The sequence below is a fragment of the Trichosurus vulpecula genome, chromosome 1 (assembly GCF_011100635.1).
Source record: "Trichosurus vulpecula isolate mTriVul1 chromosome 1, mTriVul1.pri, whole genome shotgun sequence".
NCBI classification, from domain to species: Eukaryota; Metazoa; Chordata; class Mammalia; order Diprotodontia; family Phalangeridae; genus Trichosurus; species Trichosurus vulpecula.
In genome coordinates this window covers 527,554,078-527,573,721 of record NC_050573.1, presented here as the reverse complement: position 1 = coordinate 527,573,721, position 19,644 = coordinate 527,554,078, and the positions used below count along the sequence as shown (strand labels likewise).

The window sequence follows — 19,644 nt, the reverse complement described above, 5'->3', positions numbered from 1 at the left end:
AACTTTGAAGAGGAAAGTTTTGATGAATGATGGGATCAGAAACCAAATTAGCAAGAGTTTAGAAGACAGTAAGAGCAAAGGAGGTGAAAGCTACAGTAATAGGTTCCTCAAGGACTTAAGACATGAAAAGAAGTAGACATATATGATGGGAGTGGGACTGGTGTGATAAAGTTAGGATTTTTTTAAAAGATGGGGAGCATAAGCATGTTTCTAGGCAGCTGGAAAGGAGCCAATAGGGAGCAATTGGAGAGACAAAGAGAGAGAGAGAGAGACAGACAGACAGACACAGAGACAGACAGAGAGATAGAGCCAGAGACAGAGACTGAGAGAGATTAGAAGAGAGCAAGTCATCTGGAGAAGGGATAAAATAGGATCAAGGTTTTCATTAGCTAGGAAAAAGCCACATCTTCCTGTGAGATAGGGGAGAAGAGGAAAATACAGGAGGAAGACATCAGAGTGATGTGAAATGAGAAAGGGAGAAGAGAGAATTCTCCCGAATAGCTTCAGTTTTCTTTGAAGAAGCATAGGATAAGGTTCTAGACCGAGAAGGTGAGGAGAAGGTGGAAGTGATAGGAGGTCTGAGGAGGAATGAAAAGCTTGGAAAAGTCATTGTGGTGATTGGGGTAGTGAAATCATTAGGGAGGTGCATAAGGATTGTATTGTTTTAGTTAGGGTCCAGTTGAGATTATGGAGAACACGTTTGTAGTGTACCCAGTCAGCACAGTTTTGTGATTTCCTCTAACTCCATTTAAGCTGCCTATAAATAAGAACAAAGACAATGGATGGTGAGAGTAACCTAGGGAGCAAGGGTCTCATGTGTAGAAGACAGCCTACAACTGAACAGGATGCCCATCAATTGGGGAGTGGCTGAACAAATTGTGGCATGTTATAGTGCTAAAATACTATTGTGCTATAAGACATGGCGAACACGATGGTTTCAGAAAAACCTGGGTTCTTGTTGTTAAGCCTTATATGAACTGATGCTGAGTGAAGTGAACAGAATGAAGAGAACATTATACATGGGAACCACAATATTGTAAGGATAATAAACTATGAAAGACTTAACTACTCTGATCAAGGCATGATCCAAGACAAAGGATACACAAAGAAAAATTTTATCTACTTTCAATGAGAGAACTGGTGAACTTGAAATGCATACTGAAGCACACTTTTAAATTTTCTCTACTTTTCTAGGTTTTTGGTTTCTGTTTAGTTCTGTGACATGGCTAGTACAGAAATATTTTGCATGAAAAAAAGAGAAACAAAAAACTCTTCTTTATATCACAGCCAGTGTATCATATGCATTTGGTGACTACAACTGTAAGTATTACTATTAAGTCTTCACTTTAAAAATTGGCTTCTTTATTTAAAATTTTGCATTATTGCAAAAATAAAAAGAGTAAATGTACACACACTCAGCCTTTCTTTTCAACCTTTGGCTCCTGAGTGACTAACCTCAAAACCCAGAGACCATATTTTGCTAGCAGTAGTCACCACCTTGTGTCTTCCAAGGTACTTACTGTTCTATCTCTGTGGGTTACATTTAGAAACCCCACTGACTGGCCCTGAGGTCCTTGAGGTCCTCTGCAGGCTGGTCTGGTCTGTAATTTTAGGAGCAGACAGACATTCTAGGGACAGTGTAGAGGGAGGAGGGGTTTTAAGGGAACTGGTTCTACATCTTCTGAAAGGCAAACAAGGGGAATTCCAGGGTTATTGGAGTTAAGGTAGGGCTTCCAAAGGAAAACAAGCTAAAGTTTTAGGATGCAGTAGAAAGAATCTGGGATTTGTAGTGAGAGGACCAGGGACTCAAATCCTACCTTTGCTGCTTTCTATCCATGTAACTTTGGACAAGTTGCCTGACCTAGGCTTGTTGCTGACCAATAACTTGAAACCGACCTCTGAAGTCACTTCCACTGCTAAATCTACCAGCCCTGGTTTGAGACAGTGTAACCAGAATGGCCTTTGTTTTCTTTGAGTGTAAAGCCCCGGGCCAAACCCCATTAGGTGTTAATGTAATCCATGTGGATGTGAACCTCACAGGGTCCTAAGGGGAGGGGCCAACTCAAGAACCAATCACCAGAGCCTGAGCTCTGGTGATTCAGATGATGTTTGATGATGTCTGAAGCCCTATAAGAAGGGAGGACAGAGCCATTTGTGCAGGGCTCTGGAGATGGTGTTGATGAGCAGACTCTGGGCAGGTGTAGCTAAGGAGCCTTCCAACTTGTAAACCCGGATGCTGAGACTTTGTTGAACTCTAGTAACTATGTTGGGATTTGAATCAGACAAAGTCTATCTGTTGATGTTTGTAAGTTGTATGCATTTTGTTTTGAAGTTCAGGGTGCTGGCTTTTTCCCCTGAACTAACTGAATGATATTTGGATGCTGAATTAAAAGTAAGCTTGTCAACCCCTTCACCTTGCTTCCCTTAATTAAGCAGATCAGAAGAACCTGTGCTGTTGTCAGCTTTCTGGGTGCTGGCTGTGGGTGAATCTTATATCCCCACAGAAGCTGGTAGCGGGATTGTTGAAACAAATGGCGTAGTTGGCAGGATCTGGCTTTAACAAGGAAGCATTTTGTGTTGGGGTACTGGGTTGGTTGAATGTTTCCCAGTTTTTGGATTGCTCTTTGTACTTGGAGTGCCTATGGTTCTGTGCAGCCTCAGGAGCAACAAAATCCTGAAGGAGAACAGGCCAGTGGAAGTGCTGGGTGTGGTTTCCCAGGGGCCCAGAGCAGGAGATAATCCCTTCTTCCCAGGGCTTAAGCTGATAAGCCTGGCCCAGGAGGACTGTGCTGAAGGGTGAAAGTCTTGAGATTATATTGTATATGGAGTTTTGAAACAGGAGTGGAGAATGGCCTTGGAGAGTTGGAGAATGGCCTTCCTACAGATTTGGCAGGAGGGACTGGTGAGAAAAAAGAAGTGGGCTGCAGCTGCCAAAATATTGACCCAGACAGAGCAGAAGACTGCCTGCATGAGAACTTTGGAAAGGTGAGAGTTTGCTGCTTTCCAGCTGACTTTGGTGAGGTGAGCACAAAGATGGGGAACCACATACATCGGGATACCAGAAGAAGCTGGGTGAGGCCAGCTGGAGTTGGAACCCAGGAGCCTGAGGTCCAGCCCTGGGGCAAGATGAAAACTTTGCAGCAAGGCAGTGAGTCTGCCTTTTTGGTGCCTTCAGCTTGAGCTGCTTGGGATCCAGGAGGGAGGCATGGATTGGTTTTTGTTGGGGTGGGGGAAGTGCCTCAGACCCCCAGGGACCCCACCTTTTGGCTTTATTGCCCAGTGGACCCTCGGAGCTTGGAACCCGGGACTGGAATTTAATGGGGAGAGCAGACCGTACAAGAACTTTGTTTGGACTCTTTCTTTGAAATTGGGACTTTGGGTGCCACGTGGAAGCCTGCAATGGCAGTTTGGGGAGGAGATATCCCCAAGAGAACTCTATTTGTTTGTCTGTTTGCTTTAGGACTTTACTAACTAAAGCATGCCCGTGCCTCAGGGTACTGGGAAAAAGCCTGCCATGGCAGTGTGCTGCTGAAGAAGCACTTTATTTGGACACTTTATGAGCTTAAGGGATTAACTTGCTTTGACCTAGGGGTGGACATTTGAATAGTTATCAATTATTTTGGGAATGATTGATTGAAGAAATTATCTTACTGGGACCTAGGGATGGGTCACATTTGAATTGTAAGCCAATATTTGGGAATGTGACTGAATGATATATTTTGCTTTATTATGAATGATATATTTTAGTTTCCTTTGTAATTGGATCACAACTTATGTTCTAGGATACATGACTGATTAGATTATGTATCCTAGAATAAGGGGTGGAGTGTAACCAGAATGGCCTTTGTTTTCTTTGAGTGACTCAATTTATCTCAGTGAGCTTTACTAGGTGCTAAGCCCCAGGCCCAAACCCCATTAGGTGTTAACATAATCCATGTGGATGTGAACCTTGCAGGGTCCTAAGGGGAGGTGCCAACTCAAGAACCAATCACCAGAGCCTGAGCTCTGGTGATTCAGATGATGTTTGATGATGTCTGAAGCCCTATAAGAAGGGAGGACAGAGCTATTTGTGCAGGGCTCTGGAGATGGTGTTGATGAGGAGACTCCAGGCAGCTGTAGCTAAGGAGCCCTCCAGCTTGTAAACCCAGATGCTGAGACTTTGTTGAACTCTGGTAACTATGTGTTGGGATTTGAATCAGACAAGGTCTGTCTGTTGATGTTTGTAATTTGTTTGCATTTTGTTTTGAAGTTCAGGGTGCTGGCTTTTTCCCTTGAACTAACTGAATGATATTTGAATGCTGAATTAAAAGTAAGCTTGTCAACCCCTTCACCTTGCTTTCCTTAATTAAGCAGATCAGAAGAACCTGTGCTGTTGTCAGCTTTCTGGGTGCTGGCTGTGGGTGAATCTTATACCCCCACAGTAGCTGCTAGCCGGATTGTTGAAAGAGACAGGAAAGCTGTCTTGTCTTTCCTTTTGGAGGCAAAGGCTGTGAGAAATCAACAAACAGATGCAGGAAGTGTCAGGGATGCCACCATGTGACCAGCAGCAGAAACCAGATAAACCCATAGACAAATATTTCTAGCTTACACCTGCCTTCCTTCCCCAGCAACAGCAGAAGCTTCTGCGCCTGGGTCAGTAATCAGAGGCATGGCTTTCCTAACCAACCTATCCGTGGAGACCTGGACTTTACTAGTGGCTTGTGGCACTCTGCTGATATTGTAAGTCTAGTCTTCCTTTATTTCTGTTCCAAGGTTTGGGTTTGGGTTAAGAAAGTGACAAAACCCAGCAATTGCTACCCTGGGAATTTGTTGTCCTGTGAGAGAGAGCACATTGTGCTCTGAACGGATCAGGATTCCTGCCTCTCCCAAGGATTAGTACTCTTTTGGGGAATTATCTCTTTGCAAGGAGAGAAGTATTTTCGAAGGAGGAAGGGATGGAGGGTAGAAGAGAAGGAAAGAGAGGAAGACAATCTCAATTTCTCTTTCACAGAGAGGAATGAGGAAGTACAGAGCTAGGAGAATTTACATCATAACAAGCATGTATTTTCTCTTTCCTCTTTTTACCCCATGGGATCATAGATTTAGATCTGGAAGGGTCATAGATTCCAAATCCCTCATTTTACAGATGAGAAAACTGTAGCCCAGAGAGGTTAAGAGACTTGTCCATGGCAACATCACATGTGAACCCATGTATTCTTGCCTCCAGATCCAGTGTCCTGTTCTTATAGTAGAGATGAAAGGGACCTTCAGTTATCTAGTCCAACTCCCTCATTTTAACCAGGGAGGAAACAGGCCCAGAGAAGTTCAAGGATTTGCCCTGGACCACACAGCTTATAAATGTCTTAGATCAGATGTGAAGCCATATATTCTTTGTCTCCAAGTCCAGGGCCCTCTTCTTACATTAGAGATGGAAGGGACCTTCGGTTGTCTAGTCTGGCTCTCTTTTTATCACTGAGGAAACTGAAGCCAGAAAGGTTAAAGGCTTATCCAAGGTCAGATAAGTGATAAGTGGCAAGAGGCTGGATTTGCATCCATCTCCTCTAGTTTTAGAATTGGTGCTCTCTCTACTGAACCATGCTGTCGTCACCACCTAAAAACTAAGGACCCTTAGCATGTAGGACTTGTGAACTGTCTATCTTCAAAGTTTCTTAGTGGGGAGGAAGACACCAGTCAATTTAAAAAGCATTATTATTATTAAGCATATACTATGCAGTAGGCACTGTGCCAGGTGCTGAGAATACAAAGAAAGTCCTTGCTCATAAGGAGTCCAAAGTCTAAAGGTTAATAAAATGGCTAATATTGTATTGTTTTGCATGATTTTATATGTATGATGGGTATCGTATTGCTTGCCTTCTCAATGGGTGGGGGTGGGGTTGGAATGAGGGAGAGAATTTGGAACTCAAAATTTAGAATAAATGATCGTTTGAAAAAAAAAGTCTAATCATGGGCCAAGTATTTTCGTGGAAGGCCAAGTAGGAAGGATTAAGGGGCAGAGTGGGGCACCCCTGATAGGTAATTGGGAACTGGACTTGGGAGCCTCTGGTTTGGTGTCAGGTCATTAAATTTAGGTGAAGTCAGGTGAACTGAATTCAGATTACCAGATGATCTGATACTGGGTAAGTGGCTTTAGTTCTCTGAGCCTCAGTTTCTTCATCTGTAAGAGAGGGATGGTAATAATATTTGTCCTACCAACCTTGCAGTTTTGTTTTTGTAAGAAAAGAACTTAAAGCAAATTGGTGCCTTAGTGGAGAGCACCCTGGATTTGAAATCAGAGGACCCAAGTTCAAATCCTGAATCTGTGACCTTGGTCAAGTCATTTATGGGCTTCAGAGAGGTAAAATAGACGGGCTGGACTAGATAACTTGTAAGGTTTGAGCTAAAATTATGATCCTTAGTGAGAGGGCAGGCAGTCCCCATTCAAGTGTCTTTGAGTACCTTATTTAATTCTGTTAATCATTTAGTAAAAACCTATGGGAATTTGCTTTGCTGTGGGACAGATAGAACATATGCTGTTAATAACAATGTCTCTTCATGCTTTAATATTTAAACAAGCTGTGATTTCATTAGTGTGGGGCTTTCCTTGCCCACAATAACCCTCTTTCTGGCACATTAAAGGGTAATCAAGAGTGGCCAAAAACGTTGTCCCCCTGCAGCCGACTTTGTGATGAACTCCTTCCAACTTGTCTGGGCTGGAACCTGAGAATCAGATGGTTTCATTATAGGATTGGACTCACAGCTTTTCCAGCTTCCTAGGAATTGCCAAAGCTGATCTCCATTAACTTAGCCTTCAAGAATCCAAGGGTCACCTCTATCTTCGCAGTGAGACATGAGAGGAGGAGGGCTTTATTAATAAAGGTAGCAGTAGTAAAAGCCTGGCACTTGTATAACACTTCAGAGCTATCCCATTCATCATTTCCTCTAACTCCATTGCACACCAGAAGGTATGATTATTCCCATTTTACAAATGAGGAAATTGAGTCTGAGAGAGATGAAGGCAGTTGCTCAGGGCCACAGTCAATCGATGGAGAAATATTTAATAAGCATGTGCCAGACACTATGCTAGGCTCTGGACATACAAATACAAAAGTAAAATTCCTTGAATCAACTAACCAGCAAGTCTTTATTAAATACATTTTCTAACTTTGGATCTTTTAAGCCAAGTGTTCTTAACAAGGTTAAATACAGAAGGAAGCTCTGGGAGACAACAGAAGAAAAGGGATTTAGGTGAAATTCTCTCCTATGTAAAATGAAATAGAGTGGGAATGGAAAAAGGGATGGATTTAAATAATATTGAGCTTGAATAGATGGGTTGTAGTGGGGGTGGGGGAAGAGAAGCCCAAGGTTTCCCGATTGTGTGTGAGAATGTTGGTGCCATAAGCAGAAATAGGGAAGATGGAGGGCTGAGCAAGGGCTATTTGGGATGGGATTGCAAGGAGAGAAAAATTGGTTTGTGTTTTCTTTTTTTTTTTTGTTTTTGTTTTTCTAGATTAATTAATTTATTTTTAGTTTTCAGGATTAATTTCCACAAGATTTTGAGTTACAAATTTTCTCCCCATCCCTCCCCTCCCCCACACAAGATGGCATGCATTGTGATTACCCATTTCCCCAGTTCGGCCTCCTTTTTATCACCCACCCCATCTTCTTCCCCCTTTCTTTCTTATAGGGCAAGATAGGTTTCTATACCCCATTGCCTGTATATCTTATTTCCCAGTTGCATGTAAAAACAATTTTTAAAATTCGTTTTTAAAACTTTGAGTTCCAAATTCTCTCTCTTCTTCCCTCCCCTCCACCCCCTCCTTCAGAAGGCAAGCCATTCAATACAAGTTATACATGTGCCATTATGCAAAATGCTTCCATAATAGTCATGTTGTGAAAGACCAACTATATTTCTCTTCATCCTATCCCACCCCCCCATTTATTCTATTTTCTCCTTTGACCCTGTCCCTTTTCAAAAGGGTTTGCTGCTGACTACGCCCTCCCCAAATCTGTCTTCCCTTCTATCATCCCCCCCTTCTCTCCTTCCCCCTTACTTTCCTGTAGGGTAAGATGTCCAATTGAGTGTGTATGCTATTCCTTAAGCCAAATTCAATGAGAGTAAGGTTCAACTCATGCCCTTTCACCTTCCCCCTCTTCCCTTCCGTTATAACAGCTTTTTCTTGCCTCTTTTATGTGGGATAATTTACTCCATTCTATCTCTCCTTTTCTCCTTCTCCCAATATATTCCTCTCTCATTCCTTAATTTTATTTTTTAGATATCATCCTTTCGTATTCAACTCACCTTGTGCCTTGCGTCCATATACACATATATTCCCTTCAACTACCCCAATACTGAGAAAGGTCCCATGAGTTACAAATATCATCTTTCCATGTAGGAAATAATAAGTCCCTTATGATTTCTCTTTCCTGTTTACCTTTTCATACTTCTCTTGATTCTTGTTTTTGAAAGTCAATTTTTCTATTCAGCTCTGGTCTTTTCATCAAGATTCTTGAAAGTTCTCTAGTTCATTGAATATTCATTTTTTTCCCCCTGAACTTATATACTCAGTTTTTCTGGGTAGGTGATTCCTGGTTTTAATCCCAGTTCCTTTGGCCTCTAGAATATCATATTCTAAGCCCTTTGATCTCTTAAGGTAGAAGCTGCTAGATCTTGTGTTATCCTCATTGTGTTTCCACAATACTCAAATTGTTTCTTTCTGACTGCTTGCAATATTTTCTCCTTGACCTGGGAACTCTGTAATTTGGCTGCAATATTCCTAGGAGTTTCCCTTTTGGTATCTTTTTCAAGAGGCAATTGGTGAATTCTTTCTATTTCTATTTTACCCTCTGGTTCTAGAATATCAAGGTAGTTTTTCTGGATAATTTCTTGATAAATGATGTCTAGACTCTTTTTTTGATCATGGCTTGCAGGTAGTCCAATAATTTTTAAATTATTTCTCCTGGATCTATTTTCCAGGTCAGTGGTTTTTATAATGAGACATTTCACATTGTCTTCTATTTTTTCATTCTTTTGGTTCTGTTTTATAATTTCTTGATTTCTCATAAGTCATTAGCTTCCACTTGCTCCATTCTAGTTTTGAAGGAATTGTTTTCTTCAGTGAGCTTTTGTACCTCCTTTTCCATTTGGCTAATTTTGCCTTTCAAGGCATTCTTCTCCTCATTGTCTTTTTGGGCCTCTTTTTCCATTTGTGTTAGTCTACTTTTAAGGTGTTATTTTCTTCAGTATTTTTTGGTTGCCTTTAGCAAGCTGTTGACTGGGTTTTCATGATTTTCTTGCAATGCTCTCATTCCTCTTCCCTATTTTTTCCAAAATCCTTTTTGAGCTCTTCCATGGCCTGTGACCAATTCATATATTTCTTGGAGACTTTTGATGCAGGATCTTTGACTTTGTTGTCATCTTCTTGTTGTATATTTTGATCTATGTCACCAAAGTAAGATTCTATAGTCTTGACTTTTTTCATGCTGTCTGCTCATTTTCCCAGCCAATTATTTGACTTTTGAACTCTTCGTCAAGGTATGAGGGCTTCCAGAATGGAGAGTGCTTTGTCCTAAGCTTCAAGGATCTTGTGTAGCTGTTTTCAGAGCTACTTCTAGGCACCTGTAAATTTTCAGTTCTTCTGAGGTGGTATGATCCAAGGAGACATGTTCACTCCTCTTCTGGCCTGTGTTCTGTTCTTTGAGTGACCCCAAGCACTCTTTTTTGCCCTGGAACTGCAGGTAGGACTCCCCCTCTATAGCCACCACAAGCCCTGCCACACCAGTGCTCCTTCTCACCCCAGGACCACCAACCCCGACTATGACCCAGATCCAAGCAGGGCAAAGTAAGAGAATCATGCCTCAGTGCCAGCAAAGAGATTCCTGCACTCCTACTCTGATCAGTAGCTTAATCCCCCCACTGTCTGTGGGCCTGAGGCTCTGGAAGCACTTGCTGCTATTGCTGCTGCCACCGCCACTGCCACCTTTGGGGCCCAGGGGCTAGAGCTGGACCACGTCCTTCTCTCACCCAGGTGCAACAGAGTTTTCCCACTAACCTGAGAAGCTGTCTTATTTGCTTGTGGGTTGAGAAGTCTGGAGAGCACCTCAGTTGCCAGTGATTCAGTGCCCTGAGGCCTGCTCTGCCTGGTCTGCTCCTGCCAGTTTGTGCAGCCGCGGCCCATGCTCTGCTCCCACTACGGTACATTAGACCCTTCCCTTCGACCTTCCAGGCTGTCTTGGGCTGGAGACTTGTTTCATTTTGTCGTTTTTTGGGTTCTGTAGCTCTAGAATTTGTCTAGAGCTATTTTTTTTACAGGTGTTTGGAGGGATTTCGGGGAGAGCCCAAATAAGTTCCTGCTCTTACTCTGCCATCTTGGCTCCACTTCTGGTTTGTGTTTTCTTGGTGGAGAAGTTTGTTAAAGGTGTTCAGTTTTATGTTGTTGTTCAATAATTTTCAATTGTGCCCAACTCTTCAGGATCACGTTTGGGATTTTCTTGGCAAAGTTACCAGGATGGTTTCTAATTTCCTTCTCTAGCTCACTTTACAGATGATGAAACTGTGGCAAACAGGGTTAAATGACTTGCCCAGGGTCATCATATGCAATTATGGACTGGGGATAAGGGCTAGAGAAATTGGGAATTTAACCATGGAGGTAAGGAATGGTATGAGAGCATAGTGGCAAGAGACCTTGATCCCTCAGTCAGAAGACTCCATAACCCTCCTCTGATATTTACTAGCTGTTTGATCTTGGGCATATGTCTTTGTTTGCTTGGGTCTCAATTTCTTTATCTATAAAATTAAGGGGTAGCTGTAGGAGAATCTTTCAAGTCTCTTCCATTTCTAGATCTACAAAGGAAGGAAGGAAACAAGTGCTTATTAAGCATTTATTCTTTTTTTATTGCACATCACTCCTTTATTATAGTGAACAACGAAGAAAAGGGGGGCAGGGTTAGTATAGTTATGCTAAAACTGATGAGGACTGAGGTGACTGGACATAAGGTGCAAGGCAATGGGACACTGAGACACATTTCAATATGATCTTGGGGCATTTCACTGCCACAGAACAGAACAGGGGCTATAAAACACACAATGGGATGTACTCATCCACCCCTTAGAAATCATGGAACTCTCCCATTTCTGACAGCTTGAGATCTCTGATGACTACCAAGTGGGACAGTTTAATTTCAAAAGCCACTAATAAGTGTTAAACCTGAAAATTTGGTTGAAGGAAACAACAGAGCTAGGTGATAGAAAAATCCATGTTGTTTATTATTTTCTCTTAAAGCATAGCAGAGCTAGCTTACTTGTACGTACAAGGAGTCAGAATATAAACTCTGGCTGCCTGAACAAAGCAATGAGAAAACTTATATACATTATTTTAGCAGAGCTAGCAAGCCTGTATGACCTCATTTTTATGACCCCCATGTATGTTTAACCATGACACAAGAAGAGGATTTTCCTTAATGGAATAGATTGTAAATACAACAAATTAGATAGTTGACAGAGTGTCAATTGGAATTACTACCCCAGGATCTCTGTGTTTAATTTGCCATTAACATTCCACAACATAGTATATGCCCATAAAATATTAAGATAAGGAAAAGTCACATAATTCAAGATAGTGTCTGGGGTCAAGGTTTTCACCCTTAATGGCCATGGACAGAGCAAGGAATGATCCATCTGGATTTTGTTGATATAAGATAGAGATATCTCTGAGCTTACTCAGAGAACAAAGAGACTGTTAGGATCAGGCTTTTCTTCTGGTTAAGTAGTTCAGGCCCTGAGTCTTATTGAAATTACAAAAAATGATATAAAATAGTATAATATTTTCCACATAAGGAACCTAGAAAGGTCTTTTTGTGAAAGCAAATGCAACAAGTAAACATTAGGATATAATCTCAATCTCGCAGATCCATTGTTCTTGGATTAGGGAGGAAGTAAAGATTTTCATGATTTGTTAAATGACCACTTGGGTTATAGGCAGCTTCCTACGACAGCCTCTGAGAGGGCTGCTCTACTGGCAGGACTGGAAAATAGGAATAAATGGAAGAATTTCTTCTTTCAACTCCCCACATTGGTCATTTCTTATTATGTTCCCATCCCTAATCCCTTACCAGGTCTTTTCTGAGCCAAACCTCTCTGGAGGCATTCTGACTAACATGGTTGAGGGGAAGGGCAATGAGAGAAAAGAATTGGTCTGAAATATGGAGGAAATGAGAAAAAAAACCATCAGTCCCCCACCTGCAGCTGTTTTGTGATCCCTAAGACGATGGTCAGTGTATGGAGCAGGCAGGGGATAAATGTGGTGGGGACAGTGAAAGGGAAGGGCCTGGCTACTGCTGACACATGCTGGTAGCCTGATTTCACTTCTTGTCCTTGCCTTGGGCCGCCACAGCCTCCATAGCTTTGCCCATGGTCTCTTCACCCTCAAGGAACTGCATGGGCTTGATGGGCTTCAGATTCTTGTCCAACTCATACACAATGAGAATGCCAGTAGGCAAATTCAGCTCCATGATTGCTTCTTCAGACAGATCCTCAAGATGTTTGACTCCCTCAAAGATAATTGCCATGGGCTGCAGTCAGAACACATTTTCCTTCCTTGATCTGGGGGATGGTTTCCTTATTCCAGAAGGGTAGAGTCCTGGGCAATGGTTTCTTTCAGGTTTCTCACAGGAAGGCAGCTGATTCTCTGTCAAATCTGCATAGCAGCAGTCTTTGCTGATGTTGCTATAGAAGGGTGGTCAGGCTCCATTGGAGGTGGTGGGATGTTGTAGGATTGTTGTCAGATCTTCACCTGGGCCTCACCATGCTTAGCAGCTGTCTCTGCTTTGTTGATGCCTGTCAGACCTCCATAGTGTTGCTCATTGAGGTGCCAAGTCCTCACTACAGCAACCACATCTGGTCAATGGCATCTAGTACTGTCTGAAGGGTATGAGTTGCTGTCTTCTGGACAGAGGTGAAGAAGATATTAAATTCTTAGCCAGCATCTTGCAGTGCTTGGCTGCCGTACTTGGCCTCCTTGTGCCCGGCGGGGCTCAGATTCACGTTGTACCACCCACTGAAGTGGTTCTCCAGGTTCCAGGCACTCTCTCCATGCTGGATCAGCACCAGTTTGTAGGCATCCATGACAGAGTGGAGGGTTGGGGCAGTGGGTATCGAGGACACTGGCACACAGGCTAATACGTACTCTTAAGCATTTATTCTTGCCGTCATAACCTGATGCCGTCCTTTACTTACATGAATAAATTCCCAATTTCCCTAGCCCTTATCTTAGTTCTGGATTTGCTATAGTGTATAGAACATCTCCTGGGTAGCTAGGTGGTACAGTGGATAGAGGACTGGGCCTGGAATCAGGAAGACCTGAATTCAAATCTAGCCTCAGATACTGACTAGCTGTGTGACCTTGGGCAAGTCACTTAACCCTTTTTGCCTCAGTTTCTTCATCTGTAAAATGAGACAGAGAAGTAAATGGCGAACTACTCTAGTATGACTAATGAGCAGCAGTGAACATCTCTACCTAATTACTCCTTCAACACAACACCAACTGATCTTTCTCTCCCTGCTGTCCCTCCCCATGCTATGTGCCAGGCACTGTGCTAAATGCTTAACAAATATCTCATTTACTCCTCACAGCAACCCTGGGAGACAGGCGTCATTATTATACACATTTTACAGATGAGGAAGCTGAGGGAAGCATAGGTTAAGTGACACACCCAGGGTGACTCAGCTAGCTTCTGAGGCAGGATTTGAACAGGGGCTCCCTGACTCCAGGTCTGATGTTCCATCCACTGTACCACACAGCTACCTCAACCTCAACCATAGGATCCTATGTAACTGAAGTCATAAGTGTAGGTGAGGTCATTATGCTAAAAGAAGAGAGAAAACAATGGAGACAGGGGGTTCATTCAGAAATATAGAAAATTATTTTGCATTTACTTGCATATTGATTGTTTCGCTCCAGGAAAATGTAAGTTCCTTGAGGAAAGGGAATTTTATTTATTTTATAGAGGGTCTTGTAAAGTGCTTTGTAGACTTTAAAGGGCAATATAAATGTCTAGTTTTATTGATAGTAGTAGGATTGTGAAACTAGTGGAGATATAGGGATTGAAGATGCAAGAAATAGAGGGAGTAACTAATGTAGGGGTCCTTAACCTTTTGATGGTTCTTTTTGGCAAAATAGTGAACACTTCTCAGAATGTTGCTTTTAAATGCATAAAATGAAATACATAAACTTCTAAGGTAAACTAGTTATATGAAACATAGTTATTAAAATATTTTACAAAATCAAGTTCACAAACCCCAGATTAAGAACTTCTACAACTATTAGAATGAGTTCTTGAGGAAACCTGAAGCCATAGGTTTATAGATCCAAAGCTAGGAGGTACCTCCTAGGTCATCTAATTCCCCCTACCTTAATCCTGGTTTCCAATCCCTCTTCCAAAGTTTTCTGCCCATGTGACCCTAGTCAAGTCACTTAACTTGCCTATGCCTCAATTTCCTCATCTCTAAAATGAAGGGGACTTTGAGGTCCTTTCCAACTTTGGTCCTATGATTCTATGATCTCTCATTTTACAGCTGAGAAAACTAGATTGCAGGGAAGTTAAATGATTTGTCCAACATCATACAAGTAGTAAACATTAAAAATGAAATTTGAACCCATATCCTCTAGCTTCAGAGCAAGTGCATTTTCCCCTGTATAATGCTATCCACTTACTGAGATCAACTCCATTGGTTTCATTTGGTTTGAGGGTATGGGAACTCAGTTAGCATTGGCAAGGAAGCATGGAGGCAGGTAGGTGACTCAATGGATTTAGAGCCAGGTTTGCAGTCAGGAAGACATGAATTCACATCTGATCTTGGACATTTACCTGGTATGTGACCGTGGGCAAGTCACGTGATCCCTATTTGCTTTAGTTTCCTCATCTATAAAATGAGGTTGAGAAAGACAAGGCAAACCACTCCACTATCTTTGCCAAGAAAGGCCCTAAAATGGTCACAGAGAGTCAGACATGAATGACAACAACAAGAAAGGAGCTAGAGGCATATTACTCAGAGAAATGGAAGAAGAAAAAGAAGATGGATGGAGAGAAGTAGCAATTTTGAGGAATTTAGTGAGAGGAAAATGAAAAAATAATTAATATTGGATGGCCTAGAGATCAGAAAATCAGAAAGGCAAATTATCTGCCTGAGTGGGGGCAGGGGCATAGGGATGAGGATGAAGTTTGGGAATAGAATGGGAGTCTAAGGATATTGTGTTAATTTTCATTCTTCTGTCTCACCTCTCAAATGCGATAAGTTGGCAAGTCCTGTCATTTCTGCCTCTTCTCAATCTATCCATCCATCCATCCATCCCATTCTCTGTATTCCCACTGCCACTACCTTGGACCATCTCTAATTACTACTCACTTGGACAGTAATAGCCTTCACAGAGTCTTTCCCAGTTCTATTCCCCAACTGCACCCATTCTTCATACCTCTTCCAGAAAAGTCTTCCTTATACATAAGTTGGTTATGGCACTCCTCCTGAAAAAATCTTCATTGGTTCCCTACTACTTCTGGAATAAGTTCAAACTCCTTTGCTTAGTATTCAAGGCCCTTCACAACCTGGCATTGATAACCCTACCTTTCCAGCCTTATTTCATACTGCTCTTTGTCCTCAAATGTGCCCAATATCTGTATCTACCTTTTCTAACACTGTTCCCAGTGCTTGGAATTTGCTCTTTCTCACTTTCTACCCATTCTTCCATAGTTCATAAATATAGAGTTGAAAGAGATTTCAGAATTGATCAATTAAGCACCTGCTATGTGCCAGGCACTGTGCCAGGTCTAGGAATACAACGAGAAAAATGAACCAAACCCTACTTGAAAGGAAGCTTGTTTTATAGGTAAGGAAACTGCAGTAGAGAGAGATCCAGTAATTTGCCTAAGGTCACACAGGCAGTAAATACCAGAGCTGGCATTTGAGCCCAGATCCTGCTTCTCCAGAGCTAGTGCATTCTCCCCAGTACCTATTTCGCAGGTCTATTAGTGGAGATCCATGAGAAGGCTGGTAGAGTTGTCCAAACAAGAAGTGCTGACCTATAGTTGTGTAACCAGAATGGCCTTTGTTTTCTTTGAGTGACTCAATTTATCTCAGTGAGCTTTACTAGGTGCTAAGCCCCAGGCCCAAACCCCATTAGCCTGAGCTCTGGTGATTCAGATGATGTTTGATGATGTTTGAAGCCCTATAAAAAGGGAGGACAGAGCCATTTGTGTGGGGCTCTGGAGATGGTGTTGATGAGGAGACTCCGGGCAGCTGTAGCTAAGGAGCCCTCCAGCTTGTAAACCCAAATGCTGAGACTTTGTTGAACTCTGGTAACTATGTGTTGGGATTTGAATCAGACAAGGTCTGTCTGTTGATGTTTGTAATTTGTTTGCATTTTGTTTTGAAGTTCAGGGTGCTGGCTTTTTCCCTTGAACTAACTGAATGATATTTGAATGCTGAATTAAAAGTAAGCTTGTCAACCCCTTCACCTTGCTTTCCTTAATTAAGCAGATCAGAAGAACCTGTGCTGTTGTCAGCTTTCTGGGTGCTGGCTGTGGGTGAACCTTATACCCCCACAGAAGCTGGTAGCGGGATTGTTGAAACAAATGGAGTAGTTGGCAGGATCTGGCTTTAACAAGGAAGCATGGGGTGTTGGGGTACTGGATTGGTTGAATGTTTCCCAGTTTTTGGATTGCTCTTTATACTTGGAGTGGCTATGGTTCTGTGCAGCCTAGAGCACCAAAGTACTGAAGGAAAACTGGCCCCTGGAAGTGCTGGGCATGGTTTCCCAGGGGCCCAGAGCAGGAGACAATCCCTTCTTCCCAGGGCTTAAGCTGATAAGCCTGGCCCAGGAGGACTGTGCTGAAAGGGTGAATGTCTTGAGATTATATTGTATATGGAGTTTTGAAACAGGAGTGGAGAATGGCCTTGGAGAGTTGGAGAATGGCCTTCCTACAGATTTGGCAGGATGGGCTGGTGAGGAGAAAGAAGAAGCAGACAGTGGCTGCCAAAATATTGATCCAATAGACTGCCTGCATGAGAACTTTGGAAAGGTGAGAGCAGTTAGCTGCTTTCCAGCTGACTTTGGGGAGGTGAGCACAAAGATGGGGAACCACCTACATCGGGATTTCAGAAGAATCCAGGTGAGGCAAGCTGGAGTTGGAACCCAGGAGTCTGAAGTCCAGCCCTGGGCAAGATGGAAACATTACAGCAAGGCACTGAGTCTGCCTTTTTAGTGCCTTCAGCTTGGGCTGCTTGGGATCCAGGAGGGAGGCATGGATTTGTTTTGTTGGGGTGGGGGAAGTGCCTTGGACCCCCAGGGACCCCACCCTATTGGCTTTATTGCCCAGCGGATCCTCAGGACTTGAAACCAGGGACTGGAACTTAATGGGGAGAACAGACCCTACAAGAACTTTGTTTGGACTCTGTCTTTGAAATTGGGACCTTGGGTGCCACGTGGAAGCCTGCAATGGCAGTTTGGGGAGCAGACATCCCCAAGAGAACTCTATTTGTTTGTCTGTTTGCTTTAGGACTTTACTAACTGAAGCATGCCCGTGCCTCAGGGTACTGGGAAAAAGCATGCCATGGCGGTGTGCTGCTGAAGAAGCACTTTATTTGGACACTTTATGAGCTTAAGAGATTGACTTGCTGTGACCTAGGGGTGGACACTTGAATAGTTATCAATTATTTTGGGAATGATTGATTGAAGAAATTATCTTGCTGGGACAGAGGGGTGGGTCACATCTGAATTGTAAACCAATATTTGGGAGTGTGACTGAATGATATGTTTTGCTTTATTATGAATGATATGTTTTAGTTTCCGTTGTAATTGGATCACAATGTATGTTCTAGGATACATGACTGATTAGATTTTGTATCCTAGAACAAAGGGTGGAGTGTAACCAGAATGGCCTTTGTTTTCTTTGAGTGACTCAATTTATCTCAGTGAGCTTTACTAGGTGATAAGCCCCAGGCCCAAACCCCATTAGGTGTTAACATAATCCATGTGGATATGAACCTCCCAGGGTCTTAAGGGGAGGTGCCAACTCAAGAACCAATCACCAGAGCCTGAGCTCTGGTGATTCAGATGATGTTTGATGATGTCTGAAGCCCTATAAGAAGGGAGGACAGAGCCATTTGTGCAGGGCTCTGGAGATGGTGTTGATGAGGAGACTCCAGGCAGCTGTAGCTAAGGAGCCCTCCAGCTTGTAAACCCGGATGCTGAGACTTTGTTGAACTCTGGTAACTATGTGTTGGGATTTGAATCAGACAAGGTCTGTCTGTTGATGTTTGTAATTTGTTTGCATTTTGTTTTGAAGTTCAGGGTGCTGGATTTTTCCATTGAACTAACTGAATGATATTTGAATGCTGAATTAAAAGTAAGCTTGTCAACCCCTTCACCTTGCTTCCCTTAATTAAGCAGATCAGAAGAACCTGTGCTGTTGTCAGCTTTCTGGGTGCTGGCTGTGGGTGAATCTTATACCCCCACAGAAGCTGCTAGTCAGATTGTTAAAACAAGTTGTTATGGTGCAGGTGAGGAGGAAGTGATGCAAAGGAAATATGTTATAAAGATAGAATTGACATGTCTTTGCAGCTGATTGGATACAGGGAAGGTGGAGAGCATGAGGAGAGAGTCAGGAATGACTACTAGGTTGACAACATAGGTCACTAGAAAAATGGTGATTCCATCAGCAGAAAAAGGAAAGTTAAGAGGGGAGGGGGTGAGGTTAGGCATAAAGATCATAGAATCATTGATTTAAAGCTAGAAGGAATGTTAGAGGTCATTTAGACCATCTCCCTCTTTTTAGAGATGAGGAAACTGAGGGCCAAGGAAGTTGAGTCATTTCTTCAGGATCTTAAGACTAATAAGTGTCTAAGGAAGGATTCAAAGCTAGGACTTTCTGAATCACACTCCCCACCCCAGCCCCACCCACTATACCAGTTTGGCAAATGTTTTGATTGATAGGTCTATGGAAATGTCCAGCAGTCAGCCGTAGTTATGGGTCTAGGGCTCATGTGCGAGATGAGATCTTGAGAGAAATGAGAGCTAGATAGGTATACTTGGGATTAATCGACACAGAGATGATGGCTGTATCATGGAAGTTGTTGAAATAACCAAGAGAACCTACACGATATAAGGCTGAGTGAGTGGAGCAGAACTAGGAGAACACTATACATAACCACAGATACATGGATTCTGTGATGACTAACCTTGATAGATTTAGCTCTTCTCAGCAATACAAGGTTCAAAGACAACTCCAAAGGACCTATGAGGGAGAGAGATATCTACATCTGGAGAAAGAACTATGGAGACTGAATGTAGATTGAAGCAAACTGTTTGCTTTCTTTTTTTTTTCCTTTGTTTTTTTTTTTCTCTCTTTTGTTTCTGTTTTTTTTTTTTTGGTTTTGTTTTTTCTTTCTCATGATTCATTCCATTGGTAGTAATTCTTTTTTCAACTTGACTATTGTGTAAATAAGTTCAATGTGAAGTTATAAGTAGAAGATATATCGAATTCCATGCTATGTTGGGCGGGAGAAGAAAATCTGGAACTCAGGATCGTGCGGAACTGAGTGTTGTAAACTAAAAATAAAAAATCTTAATAAAAAAAGAAATAACAGAGAGAGAGAGAGAGAGAGAGAGAGAGAGA

The 19,644-nt window shown here is 42.4% G+C and overlaps 1 protein-coding gene and 1 pseudogene across 1 annotated transcript in view; one reads left to right on the top strand and one right to left on the bottom strand.

Moving 5' to 3' along the window:
• The first annotated feature begins 4,648 nt into the window (after positions 1–4,648).
• Positions 4,649–19,644, top strand: part of LOC118830187 (cytochrome P450 3A24-like) — a 64,615-nt gene continuing 49,619 nt past the window's right edge. Inside the window, exon 1 of the mRNA XM_036737097.1 lies at positions 4,649–4,719. Within this exon, the coding sequence (XP_036592992.1) occupies positions 4,649–4,719 (71 nt within the window). The remainder of the gene's footprint in view (positions 4,720–19,644) is intronic.
• Positions 12,337–13,099, bottom strand: LOC118830198 (annotated as a pseudogene).